The 17236-nt window shown below is 45.2% G+C and overlaps 1 protein-coding gene and 1 pseudogene across 3 annotated transcripts in view; one reads left to right on the plus strand and one right to left on the minus strand.

Annotated features, from left to right (window-relative positions):
- Nucleotides 1-17236, plus strand: part of Iqcg (IQ motif containing G) — a 43552-nt gene that overhangs the window by 6955 nt on the left and 19361 nt on the right. For all 3 annotated transcript variants that reach the window (XM_059276945.1, XM_059276947.1, XM_059276946.1), the window contains exons 4-6: nt 1370-1542; nt 5006-5134; nt 16307-16388. In XM_059276945.1, the coding sequence (XP_059132928.1) occupies nt 1370-1542; nt 5006-5134; nt 16307-16388 (384 nt within the window). The remainder of the gene's footprint in view (nt 1-1369; nt 1543-5005; nt 5135-16306; nt 16389-17236) is intronic.
- LOC131922196 (translocon-associated protein subunit gamma-like) lies at nt 11153-11728 on the minus strand (annotated as a pseudogene).

The following is a 17236-nucleotide window of genomic DNA, read 5'->3' on the forward strand; positions in this document are numbered from 1 at the left end:
CTCTGGCGACTCTGCTCACCTTCCACATACCTGAGACCACAGGTGTGTGCCACCATGCCGTCTGTGTATTTCAGATCCGTGTGTTTCTGAACGTTGACTTTCTGACGAGTCCTAGGCATTGTGCTAAGCAATGCCTAAAGATGACCATATTTGTATCCAACCTCATTCTCCAGAGAGAATTTGAGATGAAAGAAATTTAAGAAATAGGGATTAGCTCAGAATCTGACATGTCCAGGCACAAAGCCCCATGTGCCGTCCCCAGTACAGAAAGAAAAAAGTGAAAAAGAAAGAAAGTGGGAAGGGAGGGCCGCTGGAGTGATGGCTCAGTGGTTAAGGGCACTGGCTGTTCTTCCAGAGGACCCGAGTTCAATTCCCAGCACCCGCATGGCAGCTCAAAACTGTCTGTAACTCCAGTTCCAGGGGATCTGATACCCTAACACCAATGTAAATCAAATAAAATTAAGAGAGAGAGAGAGAGAGAGAGAGAGAGAGAGAGAGAGAGAGAGAAGGAGGAAGAAATAAAAGAAAGAATGTGTAGTGAGCTGGTACTGTTAAGACACTGTCTCTCCTCTCACAGAACCCATAATCTCATTTTGGCATTTTATACTTATAATATGGTAAATTTACAAATCACTGTGCGTTTTTGTTTATTTGGTTTTTTATTGTTTATTTTTGGATTGTTGCTTTGCAGTTTCAAGCAGGGTCTCCCTTAGCCCAACCTGGTCTGAAACTTAATATCCTGCCAGTGGTGACCCTGAACTCTCCATCTCCATCCTCCACCTCCCAGGTGCCAGGGTGCCGGAACCATCATACTCTACCACATCCACCTTTTGTGATGCTGGGGGTTGGCTCTAGGGCCTTGCACATAAAAGGACGTATTCTACCATGGGCCTCCATCCTCAGCCCTAAGCTTTACCGTCTTCACCTTATAGTTCACCAGGTGGTAAGTTAGGGGGTGATGGAGAGAATGTGTAAAGGCAGGAAGACAGGAAACCCCAGGGTATGTGGTTTGATGGGGCCGAAGGCAGGGGCTGTTTCCTTGGAGTATGGAATGTAAGTGGAGAAAAAGGTTGAAAAAGAGATATAGGTCCTTTTAGTGTTGTCTCTTCCCTTTAAAACAATCTCTTTTCAAAGTTTCTTTTTAAGATTTATTTAATTTTTTATGTGTGTGAATGTCTATGTATCACATACACCCACAGAGGGCCGAAGAGGGCGTGTGGATCCTCTGGAACTGGAGTTACAGTTGGTTGTGAACCACCACATGGGGGCTGGAAGTCGGACCCAGGTCCTCTGCAGGAACAAGCACTCTTAACTACTGAACCATCTCTACAACCCCTAAGACAGTATCTTTAACGTCATTTATTTTTAGAAATCTAGCCACGAAGGAACATCTGTGGTCTCAAGTACAAGGAAAACATCTCTTACTAAAGACAGATCCACAGTCCCAGAAACCAAACAACGAGGCCTGGATTCTATCCTTAAAAAACCTACAAGACAGACCATGATGACTCTGGAGACACTGAAGAAGATTCAGAACGACAGGTGAGAAGAGAAAATAGATTTGGGGAGGTAATGACACCAGCCAGGAGGTGTGAAGGGACTACCAGCTTCTGTGGGTTAGTATCATGTTCAGTGACCACTGATAATAGGCTTAGCTGAAGGTCCCCTAAAGTAGAGTGGTGCAGTTTAAAACATGGCCAGCCTGGTCTACAAAGTGACTTCCAGGAGAACCAGGGCTATGCAGAGAAACCCTGTCTCAAAAGACAAAACACTAGCACGCGGGAGGCAGAGACAGGCGGATCTCTGTGAGTTCGAGGCCAGCCTGGGCTACAGAGTGAGTTCCAGGACAGGCTCGAAAGCTGCAGAGAACCCTGTCTGGAAAACCCAAAAATCAAAAAACAAAACCAAAAAAAAAGAAAGAAAGAAAGAAAGAAAAATCAAAACAACAACAAAAATCGCACACACACAGAGAAACCCCGTGGTGCTGTATTATCTTGGACAAGTTAATGAGACTTTGTTTCTTCCTTTCCTCCTACCCCCACCTCTTCCCCTCTCCCCGCTTTTCTCTTCTTTTTTTCTTTTGTTCTCTCTCCCGTCCTTCCTTCCTTGCTTCCTGGTCTTTCTTTCTCAGAGTCTCTAGTCCCAAGTGGTCTGAACTCACTGTGTAGACCAAGCTGGCCTCAAACTTCTGGGCTCTTGCTGTCTCCTGAGTGCAGGGCTTACAGGTCTGCACCACCACATCCTATTTTAGTTTGTAACTTTAAATACTGGAAACTTCTTTCTTTCTTTCTTTCTTTCTTTCTTTCTTTCTTTCTTTCTTTCTTTCTTTCTTTCTTTCTTTCTTTCTTTCTTTCTTTCCTTCTTTCCTTCTTTCCTTCTTTCCTTCTTTCTTTCTTTCCTTCTTTCCTTCTCTTCTTCTTCTTCCTCCTCCTCCTCCTCCTCCTCCTCCTCCTCCTCCTCCTCTTCTTCTTCTTCTTTCCTGAGACAGGGTTTCTCTGTGTAGCCCTGGCTGTCCTGGAACTCGATTTGCAGACCAGGCTGGCCTTGAACTCACTGAGATTCGCCTGCCTCTGCCTCCTGAGTGCTGGAATTAAAGGCGTGCGCCACCACTGCCTGGCAGAAACTTTTTTCTTAATAGAGCTGTTAAACCTTTTTGTATAAACTATTGTTAATAAGTGTAAAATGATAAATATAATTTTCCAATTCTGTATTGAAACAAATAGTAAGTTTAATTTTGTTTAGATTTAATTGGTGTGTGTGTGTGTGTGTGTGTGTGTGTGTGTGTGTGTGTGTAGGAGTTTTGCCTGCATACATGTATGTGGACCATGTGTGTGCCTCGTGCCTGGTTGTGAGCTGCCGTGTGGATGCTGGGAACCAAACCTGGGTGTTCTACCAAAGCAGCCAGTGCTCTTGACTGCTCCCTGAGCCGGCTCTCCAGCCCTGGTTTTCTTCTTTCCTCCTCCTCCTCCTCCTCTTCTTCCTTTTTTTCCTGGTTGTTGTTGTTGTTGTTTTGTTTTGTTTTGACAGAGTCTCACTATGGAACTCCGGTTGTCCTGGAACTTACTATATAGACCAGGCTGGCCTTGAACTCACGGAGGTCTGTCTGCCTTTGCCTTCCTAATGCTGGGATTAAAGGCATGTGCCACTATGTCCAGCTAGCTTCTAGTTTTCTTTTAAAAAAAAATGGAGGAAAGAAAAAAAAAACTAATAATTAAAATTTTTCAAAATTATGACATACTTCTTAAATGCAGAAGTGTATAATGAAATGTTAACTCTGTATGGAACTGCCAAATGGTTGCTTGTCTCTCTCTCTCTCTCTCTCTCTCTCTCTCTCTCTCTCTCTCTCTCTCTCTCTCTCTCTCTCTCTTTAAAACAAAGTCTCATGTAGCCCAGGCTGGCCTCAAACTTACACCATAGCGGAAGCTGACCTTGACCTATACATCGTCTGGCTTACACCTTCCGAGTGCTAGGATTACAGGCGTGCACCCATAACTCAGCATGCTTGGTTTTAAGACTGATTTATTAGCATATATTAATTTTACATACAGGGTTTCATTATGACGTTGTCATTCATGTATGTAAATGTATTTGCTTCCTATTCACCCCCCATGACCATCTCTTGACTCCCTCCCAGGCCTCCTCTTCCCAGCCGGCTCCCAATTCTACTCTACGTTTGTTTTTTATTCTTTCTTCAGAGACCTGTGTCTCATTAGGGGTGATCACCTGAGCGAGGACAGGGCTCTTTTCCAGGACCGTGGACCCCTCTCCAGTGGCTGTGCTACCGAGGAACATGTCTCCCTCTCCGCAAACCAGCATTAACCGCCCAGCTCCTCACAGGGGAGGGGAGGGTGGGGGACCCCTGTGTGAGTCCTCTCCACTCTGTGACCTTATGTTGGGGTGCCCAGCCTTAGTCACAGCTGCTGAGAGTTCAGAGTGCAAAGGTCGTGTCAGGGCTGGAGGACCGCACTCCACAACTCTGAACCCCGCTCTGCTCTCACATTCCGTCTACCCTCTTCTTCTGAGATGTCTCTTGAGCCTTGGGAAGCAGTGGCGGAGACACCCCGCTTGGGGGTGAGCCCTCAGCAGCCACCATTCTCTGCACCGTGGCCAGTTAGGAGTCTACATTCCCAGGTGCCCTCTGTAACAAGAGGCTACAGTAGGGGCTGGAGAGAGGGCTCCGAGGTTAAGAGCACTGGCTGTCCTTCCAGAGGTTCTGAGTTCAATTCCCAGCAACCACATGGTGGCTCACAACCATCTATAGTGAGATCTGGTGCCCTCTTCTGGCCTGTAGGCGTGTGTGCAGGCAGAGCACTGTATACATAATAAATAAATAAATCTTTAAAAGAAGAAAAAAAGAGACTACAATAGCACTATCTTCCAGAAATAGCTGGAAGGCAGTGTGAAGGGCACATGTCAACTTTCTATTTTTTGTTTTCTTTTTGGATGTGTGATGTGCACATATATGAGCATAGTTTTTGCATGTGTAGACCTGTGTGGGTCCATGTGCACATATGTGTGCATGTGCACGCAGAGGCCGGAGATTGATGTCGAGAGTCATCTTCCCTCACTTTTCTACCTTATTCATTGAGGCAGTCTCTCGGTGAAACCTAGAACTCTGGTTAGCTAGCCAGCTTGCTCCAGGAGGGCCCTCCTCCTTCCTTCCTAGAGCTGGAATTACAAGCAGGTCGCCACACCCACCCTGCATTTCCGTGGGTTCGGGGAATCTGAACTTTGGTCTCGTCACTCATATAGCGAGCGCTTTATCTGTTTTGCCGTCTCCCAAGCCCCTGTATCTTTTTTGGGACAAGGTAGCCTAGGCTGACCCCAAAGCTGCTATGTAGTCCAGGCTGGCCTTGAACAGTGGCGGTCCTCCAGACTTCCCTGGGGTTACAGGTGTGAGCCAACATGACCAGCCCCTTCCGGCTTTTAACTGGTGTGGCTTCTGCAGCTCTGTGAGGGTGGGGCAGTGTGTCTCCCGAGCTTACTCCGTTTGTCCCCTTTGCAGGCAATATTTCAGTGACGTGATTGCCAACGCCATGAGGGAGATGCAGGATTCGGGCTCTTTCAAGAGTCTCCTGGAAGCCTTGGGCACAGAAAGAGATAAAAAGATGCACTTCCACGAAGCCATCACAAGGTCAGGGTGGTGATGGCTTTATCCGCCTCCGTTCTCTTTTTAGAAGTCCTCTCGCTATGCTATTCAGGCAGTTCTTAGACCCCAGGAGTTCCTCCTGCCTCAAAGTAGCTGGGACTACAGGCATGTGCCAGGCATCCTGGTCTGCTTTGCAGTGTCTCTTTTCTCACATGTGTGTGTACATGGTGTGCATGTGTGTGTATGCATGCTTGCTTGTGTGGGGACACATGTCTATATATGGGTGCGTGCGTGTGTGCGTGTGTGCGTGTGTGCGTGTGTGTGTGTGTGTGTGTGTGTGTGTGTGTGTGTGTGTGTGTGTGTAGGCCTGAGGTTGATGCTGGAAATCTTTCTTGAGTATTCCCCCCCTCCCTTATTCTTTGAGGCAGAATCTCTCGACTGAACCCAGAGCTCACCTGTATGGCTAGTCTGGCTGCTCCGGGGTTACCCTGTCTCTGCATTCGGAGTGCTAGGATTACTCCACAGTGGGTTGTAGCCGGATGCTACTGCACCTGACTTTACGTGGGTCCTGGGTCTCCAAACTCAGGACCACACTTCATAGCCAGCACTTTACCCACTGGGCCATCTCTCCAGGCCCTGCTCTGCAGTATTTTAAGGTGGTAGAAAACTCTTCGCAGAAGACCTTGATTTCTCAAGCATCAAACATGTACTTTCTAGTTATTGCTGGAAGGCAGACCATTGGGTTCTGAGCTCCTGCATATTCCTAACCCAGGTGGAGCAATAATCCAGATTTGGGAGCTTCGGTTACTTGATTCACACTATATTAAGGGTACTGTAGCTGGGTATATGGTACAGGCTTGTAATCTCAGATACTCCGGGAGTTGAAGCAGAGGGATTGCAAGTTAGAGGCCAGCATGGTAAGTTAGCGAGACTTAAAACGTAAGTGGGAGAGTGATGGCCTGGCACACAGAGTCCCTGGGTCCAACCCCTGTATTGTACTAACAGCAAAGCATTGCTCCTCTGCTCAAGGCTGACAGATGGAAACTCTCCGTCAGTGTCCTAGATGTGATGTAGCAATGGGGAGCACTTTCGACATACACAGGTTCCGACTTTGACTCACAGCACTGCAAAAAAATAACACAACAGCAAGCAAAAAGCTGGTACATACCGTGACACATTTTCCTTCCCAGAAATGTTCAGCATGTTCTAAAGATATTCTACCCAGAACCAGGGTGGCTTAGTGGTAGAGCACCTACTTAGCATATTTGACAGGAAACAAAACAAGGCCAGGCAGTGGTGGTGCACACCTTTAGTCCCAGGCAGAGGCAGGCAGATCTCCGAATTCGGGGCCAGCCTGGTCTACAAAGTGACTTCCAGGGCAGCTAGGGCTGCACAGTGAAACCCTGTCTCAAAAACAAAACAAAAACAAACAAACAAAAGAAGAAGAAGAAGAAGAATATTCATTGGTTCCCAGCACCTACCTGGTGGCTCACAGCTGCTTCTAACACCAGTTTCAGGGGATCTGACTCCTCTCTGACCTCCTTCTGCTCTCGCAGGCACATGGTGCACATACATACACTCAGACATACATGCTGCCATAAAATTAAATGAATAATGAAGTGAAATTATATGCGTTAGGTTCCTGTTGCACGTGAAAGGACCGCTCCCTGCATGTGGCATGCCTGATGACAGCAGCTCCTGTCATGGGCCTCGCTTGCCTGGGCTGTCCCATCTGTGGCAGAGAACTGCACATGCTTTGGCTACTGTTAGCTAAATTTATGAGAGGCCATTGTGTTGAACTGAACTCCTATATGAGGTTCCAGAAGGCCCGACCAGAATGGCTGCATGCCAGGTAGTTAAACCAAACTTTAAAACAGGCCAATTTTCTAAAAGCCAGGAAATTCACCAACAGCCAATCAGAGATTCCAGTGAGCAGAGCTGTCATAATTGAAAAGGCAGTTCTGTCTACGGGGACCCTTTAAGGAAAGTCATTTTGAAATGATCGGTCTGCCTATTAGTCACTGTTTCTGCTGGTTTGGCCCATTTCTGCCCAAAACCACTTCCTTGGCTACACATTACATTTGAAACTTTAGGCCCATGGTCCTAGTAGTGGAGGGAGGTGAGTCCCAGGACCAGAAAAGGGAGAGAGATCCCACCCTCAGGAATAAGCAGAATAGGCAGGTGAGGAAACAGGCTGTTGATTGACAGGAGTATTTATCTGGAGTTCATTTGACCCATGAGAGGTAAATTCAAGTCAATCCCCTGAAGCTTACAAGAATATTTTTAAGCTTATAAGAAGAGATAAGTTTTAGACCCACTAGCATTCCCATTGTCTGTGATCTGTACTGAATCCACACCGTAGAAAAGGCAGTAGACTCAAGCCTGTGTGTTGTAGTAGAAGCTTGGGAAATGACTTTGGGTTAAAGTATGAACAACACTCTGTAAGAGAGCTCAGTGAAGACAGAAACCTCCCTGGAGCAGAAGGGCAAAAGCTCGCTTGATCTTGACTTTGAGCATGAATACTGGCCATGAAAGAGGGGCTTTTGCCCTCTAACCAAAGGCTGGATGTATATAGAGTAGACAGACGATTTTAGTACAAGAAGCACTTTTAAGTCTATACTTAGAAGGCAACCAAAGGAAATTTAAAATCTTGAGCTTGTGACTAGGATAATAATGCTTTACCAGAGCTGTTAAAACTCTGAATTTTTGAAGTCCTAATACAACAGTAGCCTAGCAAGGGAAAGAAATCTAAAACTTTTTCCTTCTTTTTATGTACCTTAAATCACTTATCACCACTTAAGCTTTTACATCCTCCAGCCATACATGCAATGTATAACTTGCATTTACACACCTTAAAACACCTTCTTAGACCCTAAAACATTTTCCCTGAACCTCACAACTTAAGCTTTCATATCCTCAGACCTTACCTAAACTTTATACCTTTTTTTCTATCCACCACAAGACACAGGTGGTTGATTACTGGGAGCAGTGATTGTAAAGCGAGTTCCTTTATAAAGGAATAGTAAAAAGTTACATTGAAATCTGTTTTGTGAGTTTACTCTTTTCTGAATCTGGTAGCAAGGTAAACTGTATTTAGACCTAGTAGTGGCTCTAGGAAAGTGAGGCCTGAGGCCTGACTTTTACATATGATGAGAACTGAGGAGGCAGCAGAAGCCTTGGTTGTTGCTGTTAAACTGACAGAGTTATTACTAGCCTAGTCATCAACATCATCAGAGACCTGAGAAGGATGAATTTTACCTGAGTAAGCAGGAAATACAGACCAAGCAGCTTCCAAATCTATTAGAAATGACAATCTCTCTAGGTTCCTCCATGGTCATTGGGGACAGAGGTCCCAGGGCAGCATCAGTCATTGGCTGCCAGGCCCAGAAGATCTGACAGACTTTCCTGTGGAGGAAGAACTTGGGGGCACTGCATACTTTGTCTAGGCAAAGCAGGGCAGTAGACTCCCCAGTGTCCTGCTTGTCCACATTTTGGATAGCATCTGTTGTTTGTTTTTGCTCTTTTGGGGGGCCTGCCACCCACTCCCAAATAAATCACACATGGAGGCTTATTATTACTTATAAATGTCCAGCCTTAGCTTGGCTTGTTTCTTGTCAAGCTTTTCTTAACTTTAAATTATCCCCATCTGTCTTTTGCCTCTGGACTTTTCCTGTTCTCTTACTTCTGTACATCTTACTCTTACTATGTGGCTTGCTGTGTAGCTGGGTGGTTGATCTCTGGAGTCCTCCTCCTCCTTTGGCTATTTCTTTGTTCTCCAGATTTCTCCTTCTATATATCGTCTCTGCCTGCCAGCCCCATCTATCCTTTCTCCTGTCTTGCTACTTGCTGTTCAGTTCTTTATTAGACCATCAGGTGTTTTAGGCAGGCACAGTAACACAGCTTCACAGAGTTAAACAAATGCAACATAAACCAAAGTAACACACCTTAAAATAATATTCTATAACAAGCATCCTGTCAGCAGACTCTTAGAGGTGAGAGGCTTTTGGAAGTGTAGAGGAGAGCAAGTTTAGCTAGAAGAGGTTTGGGGATCATTTGTTTATGCCAGTAGTAGTTGTTAATGCTTTGTGAGAATTTGGAAATCAAGTTCACCAATATTTGGCTGTTGATCTGTACTAAGGCCAAGATGTTATAAAATCTGAGTCTGTGGAGGAAGAGAGAGTCTCAAAGCAGAACACTATGTGGGTGTGTTCCTACAAGTTCCAAGAGGAAGGTGGGAGCTGAGGCTGCAGGACTGCAGCCTGGAGCCAGAGATAGCCAGGGGAGGGCAGGAGAGAGGGAGAGCAGGAGAGAGGAAGAGCAGGAGAGAGGGAGAGAGGGAGACGTGGGTGTCACAGACTGAAAGAGCCAGAGCCACGTGGAGGACCCATGAGGCTAGAGGGAGGCATCAGCTGAAGAACTGAACTCTAGAATTTGGAATCCAATTCACAAACAAACGATCCGAACATACCTTAGGTTAGATCTGCAGACACTGCAGGGGAGAACAGATGTGTGCTGAGTACACATCAGCTGGCCTGTTCACCTGTTCTTTTGCACACACACCCCAAGTCTGACTCTCACTTTGTCATGGTGTGGGCAGGGGACCAGACAGAAACAAACAGAGCTTGGAGCGCAGAGAAAGAAATAGAGAGTGGAGATGGTCCCCCAATTGCTTGGTCAGTGGCATATTGAGGCCAGATTCAACTGGAAAGGAGAGGCCAGAGGGTCTCCAAAAGATACCTCAAGGGAGCAAGGAGGTGGATGACCCAGTTCCCATAGATGAGGTAGAGAGAGAGGGCCAGAGCCAAAGTCCAAGACGTCCCAAGGACCCAGGGAGGACTGAAAGAAGGCACAGGTCCAACAGTGGATCGCTACCTTCACGGTTTGGGGGCCAGGGCTAGAAGCCCAAGGAGACATGGATGAGGGCAAAAACTGCTCAGAACTAAGCCTCACCCAGGGGAATAGTCAGGGGCGGGTCCATCTGCCAGAGACTCAGGGAAGCACTTATGCTGACTGAGAGGGATCACTCACCAGTTGCTGGTGATGGATGGAAGGCAGAGATTGGTGGACCGCAAAGTGGCTATGTTGTGGGTGGAGCAGGTGGGGAGGGTCCCGGTGTGCCTCTGACTGCAGGTGGGCAGGTTCACCAACACCAGGAGAGCCCTCTGAGTCTTTGGCACCAATGTTAGGACAATGGCACGGGAAGGGACTCCAAGGTTATCCCAATCTTTTTTCGTTTTTCACAAAAATTTATTTTGTGTGTGTACACATGTAGCCGGAAGTTTCTCCGGTCCTGCCCGGCCCCATGGTCGGGACAAATCTTTCCCACCCACATCCCGCAGCCACTTGGTCCCAAGTAAACACATAGAGGCTTATATTATTTACAAACTGTATGGCCTATGGCAGGCTTCTTGCCAGCTAGCTCCTTCGTCTTAAATTAACCCATTTCTATTAATCTATGTATCGCCACGTGTTCCGTGGCTTTGCCTGCGTCCCATTCTTCACACAGATTTTATTAGGGGACACGTTGTATCACTAAATTTACAACCTCTTTGAGCAAATCATTCTGAGGCCATTCTGGCAAGGCCCACCAGTATTCCCAAAAGACGTGAGTTGGAAAGTATCTGGTGTTTTTATTACACCATAACCTCTGATTGTTAAAAGTCTGGCTGCATTTTCCTGTATAGCACCTTTAATTAAAAAAAAAAAATCCTTTAATGAAAGACAAATGACTCTTGGCCAAAGCTCACTTTAAAAGCATCTGGAACACTATGAATATATAAAATGAACCTACCATTTGCCACTACCCTGGCCATCCACCTAACCCCAAAGCCAGCAGATGTACATAATGGAACTAGTGAAGACAGTACATTTCCTGACTTTGATTCCTTTTAGACAGGTAAGTAGACAAAGTCACACGCACAATGTAAGACTGCTTTATAACACTTGCCACTTACCATAAAACTAACTTATAGACGTAGAAAACACTAAGTCAAGCCAGAAACTTTGAAGTTCTAAGTCCATAGGCACCTGCCTAAAATTAGTGCTGTTTCACTGGCTCTGAGAAGTTTTTGTTTCCACTAACATACCAGGCGGCTTAAAAATAAAACAAACTACTGTTTATAGCTTCTGAAGACTTTTAAAGGCTACACCGTGGGGTTGAAATTCTTCAGTATAAAAAAGGAAACAACAATGACCAAAACCAGGAACAGAGCGTTGTTACAGAAGATGGAAAATGTTGTGGCTTCATAATCGGCAACTTCGTTCTTCTTCCACAAGATTCTTCCCTCTCTCTCCTTCCAAGACCTCTTTCTATCACCAGCTTCAGAAAGTTTTTGAGTCACTTCCTTGGAAACAGCGCTCTCCCTCCTCTGTGCTACTTGGTGCTTGAGGACAGATTTTGCATTCTCATATGCAAAGGCTACCAAGTAAGTGCTCGCTAACGTCATCACACCTTGGAGAACAGCAAGCTGGATGAGATCCACATGCTGTATGCGCCAGGATGACCCGATGGGGATGGCAGACATGATGAACACGCGTTCCCAAAAAACAGCGCCCAGGACTTGGCCGACAGGTTGCAGCTGAAGTCCTGAAGGAGCAGGTCCTCTCAGACTGCTGCTTGGAGCTGCCTTTGGGAGCCATGGCAGAGCTGAAAACCGGAGGCTGGGAGCAGGAAAACCAGGAGGGCGCAGAAAGCCTAGATAGTCATAAGAATAAAGTTAAAAAATAAAATAATATATAAAAACATAATAAGCCACGTAAAGATAGAAATTACACAGAAAGTCTGGATTATGTTGTCTGTGGGATTATTAACTAGAGAGAGACATTTGATTGTAAAGGCTGCTGAGTTAAACCAATATATGTATTTTAAAGGTATCTTGACTTTAAAATTTATATCTAAGGATATGTTGCTTTAGAAAAAGAGATTTTCCTTCTCTTTCCATAGAAGATGAGAAGCTGTGGATTCCTTCCAGGTTAATATGGTTCCATCAAGGAAGACCCCCTGAGAGGTCTCCAGATGATCCAACATCCAGAACAGCTTCAAAGCAACTAGAAAGATGTGTTGACCTCAGAATGGAAACCAGGATATGTCCTACATTGCGGAAGAGGTTTTGCTTTTGTTTCTGCAGGAGAAGAAAAGCTATGGATACCAACAAAATTAATAAAGATTCACTTTGAATAGGAGAAACCCCTTGATGAGGAGAAGTAATAGCTCATCCACCCATGTGACAACTCTACAAGTTGTAAGGAAAACTCAACAAACAAGGGCTGGGGCAGGGTTCTGTTTTTTGTCTTTACAGGATAATAGAAATACCCATCTTCAAGAAATCAGAAGGCCTTGAACACCCAGATGTCTACAGCAGAAGGGAAGAACCTATTGGTACCAGTGTACTTTACAGGGTAATATCTCACTGCCTAACAGCAATATCTCTTTAACTCTAGAGTGGTTGTGATCCCAATTCAATTATAAATCAAGCTGGCTTTGGAGTTGGAATGTAGCTCTCTCCTCTAAACCCAAACATGTTGCTAAAAGAAATATGAGAAGAGTCTGTCTCATATTGGGAGAGCCAACTGGTGTGAGACAGAAGAAAACCAATAATCTAGGGACCGTTGTCAAGATTCTATTTCTCTTCATGCTTATTCTTGACTTCTGGAATCCTTCCTCATATGTCATCCTAAGACTCAAAACTCCATTTTGATATTAATAATGTTCAAATTTTCCATAGTGAAAATAAGTCTTTCCAATAGCAATCTCTGAAGTCTCTAGAAGGAAGATGGGGCCCCACAACAACAACTCTACTTGGTCCAGTAAGATGCCATTGTACCTAAGAACATTACTCAATGATCAGCTTTGGACTGAAAAGTTCAGGACAGTTCTAAGATGAGATGATCCATCATACTACACTTCTAGACAGAATCTCAGACACTCTTACTCATTACTCTGAGACTGGCTGCAGACTTACCACTAGCCCTGTTGATACCTAACTATCTAAGTTTTCTTACAGGACCCCACAGAGATACCATCAACCCCCAAACAGCAGGAAGCAATTCTAAAAAATGACACCCCTCTCCCAAAGGTTTCATTTTTCTCAGGGTTATAGATGGATAGTTATAGGGTTGAGGGTGGAACAATAAAATTTAGACTCAGTAGAGAAAAGAAAAAAGGGGAATGGATAGGTATAGGATATTAAGGTAGATTACTGTATCTACTAGTAAACTGTTTTAGCAAACTATCAGCCTTGGATAATTTGCACTGATATGGATTCTTGTGTATTTGATACAAATGTAAATTATTCTTATATTCCTATTTAACATAATTTGTATATTGATACAAATACAAAAACTATATTTGTTGTATTGTACATATATTTCAACTCCTGTTTGAAATATTTTGTATATTGATACATATTAAGGATATTGTTGTCATATTGCATATTGCACTATATATACATTTCTACCTCTGTTTAAGATATTTTGTATATTGTCACAGTTTTGAGGTCATTGTCTTTCTACAGTACATCTGCTTACAGACTGTTTATCTTGTTAATGTGAAGCCTTCGTCTTTAGGTTATTTAGGTAGAGAAGACTTATAGAATTATAGTGACCCATGGTTTTCATTTCTGTAGTTATGTTAGTTAGGTTGTCCAGATTTACAGAAACATATGTCAGATGGATAGGTAATCTTCAAACACTTCATAGACCTTGAGAATATGGCATTTAAATGCTTTGATAACTTAGAATTCTGTTGATGTGAGACACGATTGCTCCTGGCAGCACCGATCTGATCCCAAAAGAATGCTGGGCTTCTAGACATTTCCATTTGGAAGTTTGTCTTCTTCTTGGCACAAAATGGCCTGCTGGGCAAAGAACTGTCCTTGCCTCAACTGCTGACAGTATGAACGCTGTCCTTTCTGGATGAGCAGGACACAAGGAAAAGCAACTACTGAACTCTGCTAAGACAGGGTAAGGTGGTTTTCAAAATTCCTGCTTCTGAAGATGGTCTATCAGGTATTCTAGGCCTGTAGTCAAATTGGATGCTCCGACGATGCTGAGAAACTTGAGGCGACTGTCCAGGCTGCCAGCTGTCTGTCTGTTCTCACAAGAATTTCGGAACTCGCTTGCTTGCATTTCCCATTTTCTCAGGTATTATTATGTTCCTTCTCAGGTCTTTGATGGAGTTGAAGACTAGATAATTACAGTTAGAATCTTCTTGTAGCTTAGCTAGCACATATTAGTACTAGAGTTAGAATCTTCAGGATAGGACAGCTATTGAAGTAATCTTGGTAATTTGCCATTTACCTATGATCTGGACATTTCTGGACATTCAGCATGTCTTCCTTGTTTGATGTTATTCTTGTTGGTTATTTTTTGTTTGTTTTTTTATGTTACTACCCTTTGCTTTTCCTGGACAATACTTGATAATCATTCTTATTTTATATAGTTTGCAGTAAGTTTAGAACTTTCTTAGTTAGGCAGAAAGAGGAAATGTACTGGTATTTGCTCTGCCCATGACCTTGGGCTATAGGGCCCCCAAAAAGAGGCAGTGCTTCCTGCCCTTGTATATGACCTCTTAAAAGGTGGATTCACTCCCAGTCAGATCAGAGGACGACTTCAGCTGTCTACTCTGTATTTGTGAGTGTATTTCCTCAATTTACTTAATAAATTTCCCTAATACTTCTTAAGCAGATTCCCGTGGACTTACCGCTTTACACGCACAAGTGCATATGTGTGCAGTCACGCCATCGTGTAACGTGATGGTCAGAGGACAGCTCGTGGCCATGAATCTTTCCTTCACTGTGGGTCTGTGGGATCTGATGAGGTCATCAGGCAGGGAGCAGGCACCTCCACCGCTGAGCCGTCTGCTTGTCCTCATCATTCAACTTTTGAGACAAGATTTCTCTGTGTAACCCTGGCTGTCCTGGAACTCACTCTGTAGACCAGGCTGGCCTCGAACTCAGAGATCCGCCTGCATCTGCCTCCTGAGTGCTGGGATTAAAGGTGTGTACCACCACTTCCTGGCCAGTCTACTATCATTAGATTTTTAATTACTTTTACTATTGTTAATTTTTAAAGCAGTGTTTCATGTGGCCCAGGATGGCCTTGAACTTGCTCAGTAGCCTAGGCTGGACTTAAATTCCCTGTCCTCCTGCCTCTACCTACCAAGTGCCCAAATTACAGCTGGCCAATACCAATCCTGGCCTGAGAACCCGATTTCTTATTGTTGCATTTTGTTTATTTATCAACTGAGTGCTTTTGTGAGCATGTGCACTGATGTGAGCTGTTGAGCACATGTGGAAGTCAGAACAACTTGTGAGATTCAGTTCTCGCCTTCCACCATGTAGGTTCTGGATTCTAACTAAGGTGGTCAGTCTTGGCAGCAAGCACCTTTAGCCACTGAGCCATAGAATAGGCCCAAGAACCTATGTGTTTTTTAAAGATTTATTTGCATTATCGTTATATATATATATATATATATATATATATATATATATATATATATATATATATGGTGTGTGTGTGTGTGCGCGCGCGCGCGTGCGTGTGTGTGACAGGTGCCTGCAGAGTCCTGAAGAGGGTCATGGACCCCCTGTAGCTAGTGTTGTATTTTAAAAAGGGCAGGAAGGAGTCACACCATACAACAGGACCCACATGAGAGGTTTATTGAGGGGAGGGGGGAGAAGAGGCAGAAAAGGGAGCAGAGACTGGTCCCTGGGGACAAGAGTGAAGGAAGAGAAAGAGACCGGAGGTGGGCAAGACCCGCCTTTTACAAGGAAAGGAAACATAGCGAATGCACACAGGGGGTGCTCTTCGCGGCTGCAGCTGAGGTGTATCCTGCCAGGACCCTGAGGGCAGGCCAGCACAGATGCCTGAATGCTAATAGCTAGAGTTATAGGTGCCTGTGATCTGCCCAGCATGGATGCTGGGAATCAAACTCAGGTCCTCTTCTCTTGGCTCAGAGCCATGTCTCCAGCCCAAGAACCCACTGTGTTTGCTTTGTTTTGTTTTCCAAGGCAGGGTTTCCCTGTGCAGCCCTGCCTGTCCTGGAACTCATTTGTAGCCCAGGCTGGCCTGGAACTCAGCCATCCACCTGCCTCTGCCTCCCGAGACCTGGGATTAAAGGTGTGCGTCACCATCACCTGACAAGAACGTGATTTTTTTAATGTCCAGCTGATCCTAACATTTGAGAAGCCCTGTTCTTAACATTCTTTCCTCTTTTAGGGAGGAAAAAGGAAGAAGAGAGATAAAATCTCTTCAGAAACAGTTAATTGATGTCAAAAAGGAACGTCAAATGCAAGTCCAGGTAAGACTTCCCCGTGAGGGTGACACCAAAGCTGCCGACCCAAACCCACGCCCGGAAGTCACCTTCCACAGAGAGGTTAGCTGGGAAAGCCTTTGCTTTGCTGGGGTGCCTATTTAGTTTATTTGATTAATCAATCAATTAATTTTTGGGCACAAGGTTTCTCTGTGTAGCCCTGGGTGTCCTGGAACTCGCTCTGTAGATCAGACTGGCCTCGAACTCCCGGAGACCCACCTGCCTCTGCCTCCCGAGTGCCGGGATTAAGGGTGGCAGCCACCACTGCCCAGCTCTGCTGTGGTGCCTTTGCAGGGGAGAGGAAGTTGCCTGGTGCACACCTTTAATCCCAGCACTCAAGAGGCAGAGGCAGGCCTATCTGAGTTGTAGGCCAGCCAGGGCTCCGTGGTGAGATCCTGGAGGGAGAGACCAGAGATGGGGGAGAGAGAGAAGAGAAAGAGAGAGGTGCAGGTGTGTCTGGACTCGAACTTCGGGAGACCAGCCCCTTGGAGCTCCTAGTCTGCGGTTGTCCTTGTGCAGCCCAAGCATTCATTGGGGGTTTTAGTGTCAGAGGATGAGTCTGTCCATCATGGCAGGGAATGTAACCTCAGGCAGGCAGGCTCTGGAGCAGTAACTGAGAGCTTACAAGAGGCCGAGAGAGAGAGAGAGAGAGAGAGAGAGAGAGAGAGAGAGAGAGAGAGAGAGAGAGACAGACAGACAGACACAGACACAGACACAGACACAGAGACAGAGACAGGAGCTAACTGGGAATGAATGGCCTGGGCTTTTGAAACCTCAAAGCCACCTGAAGTGACACACTTTCTCCAACAAGGCCACACCTCCTAATCCTTCCCAAA

This window comes from Peromyscus eremicus, chromosome 12 (genome assembly GCF_949786415.1).
Source record: "Peromyscus eremicus chromosome 12, PerEre_H2_v1, whole genome shotgun sequence".
NCBI lineage: Eukaryota > Metazoa > Chordata > Mammalia > Rodentia > Cricetidae > Peromyscus > Peromyscus eremicus.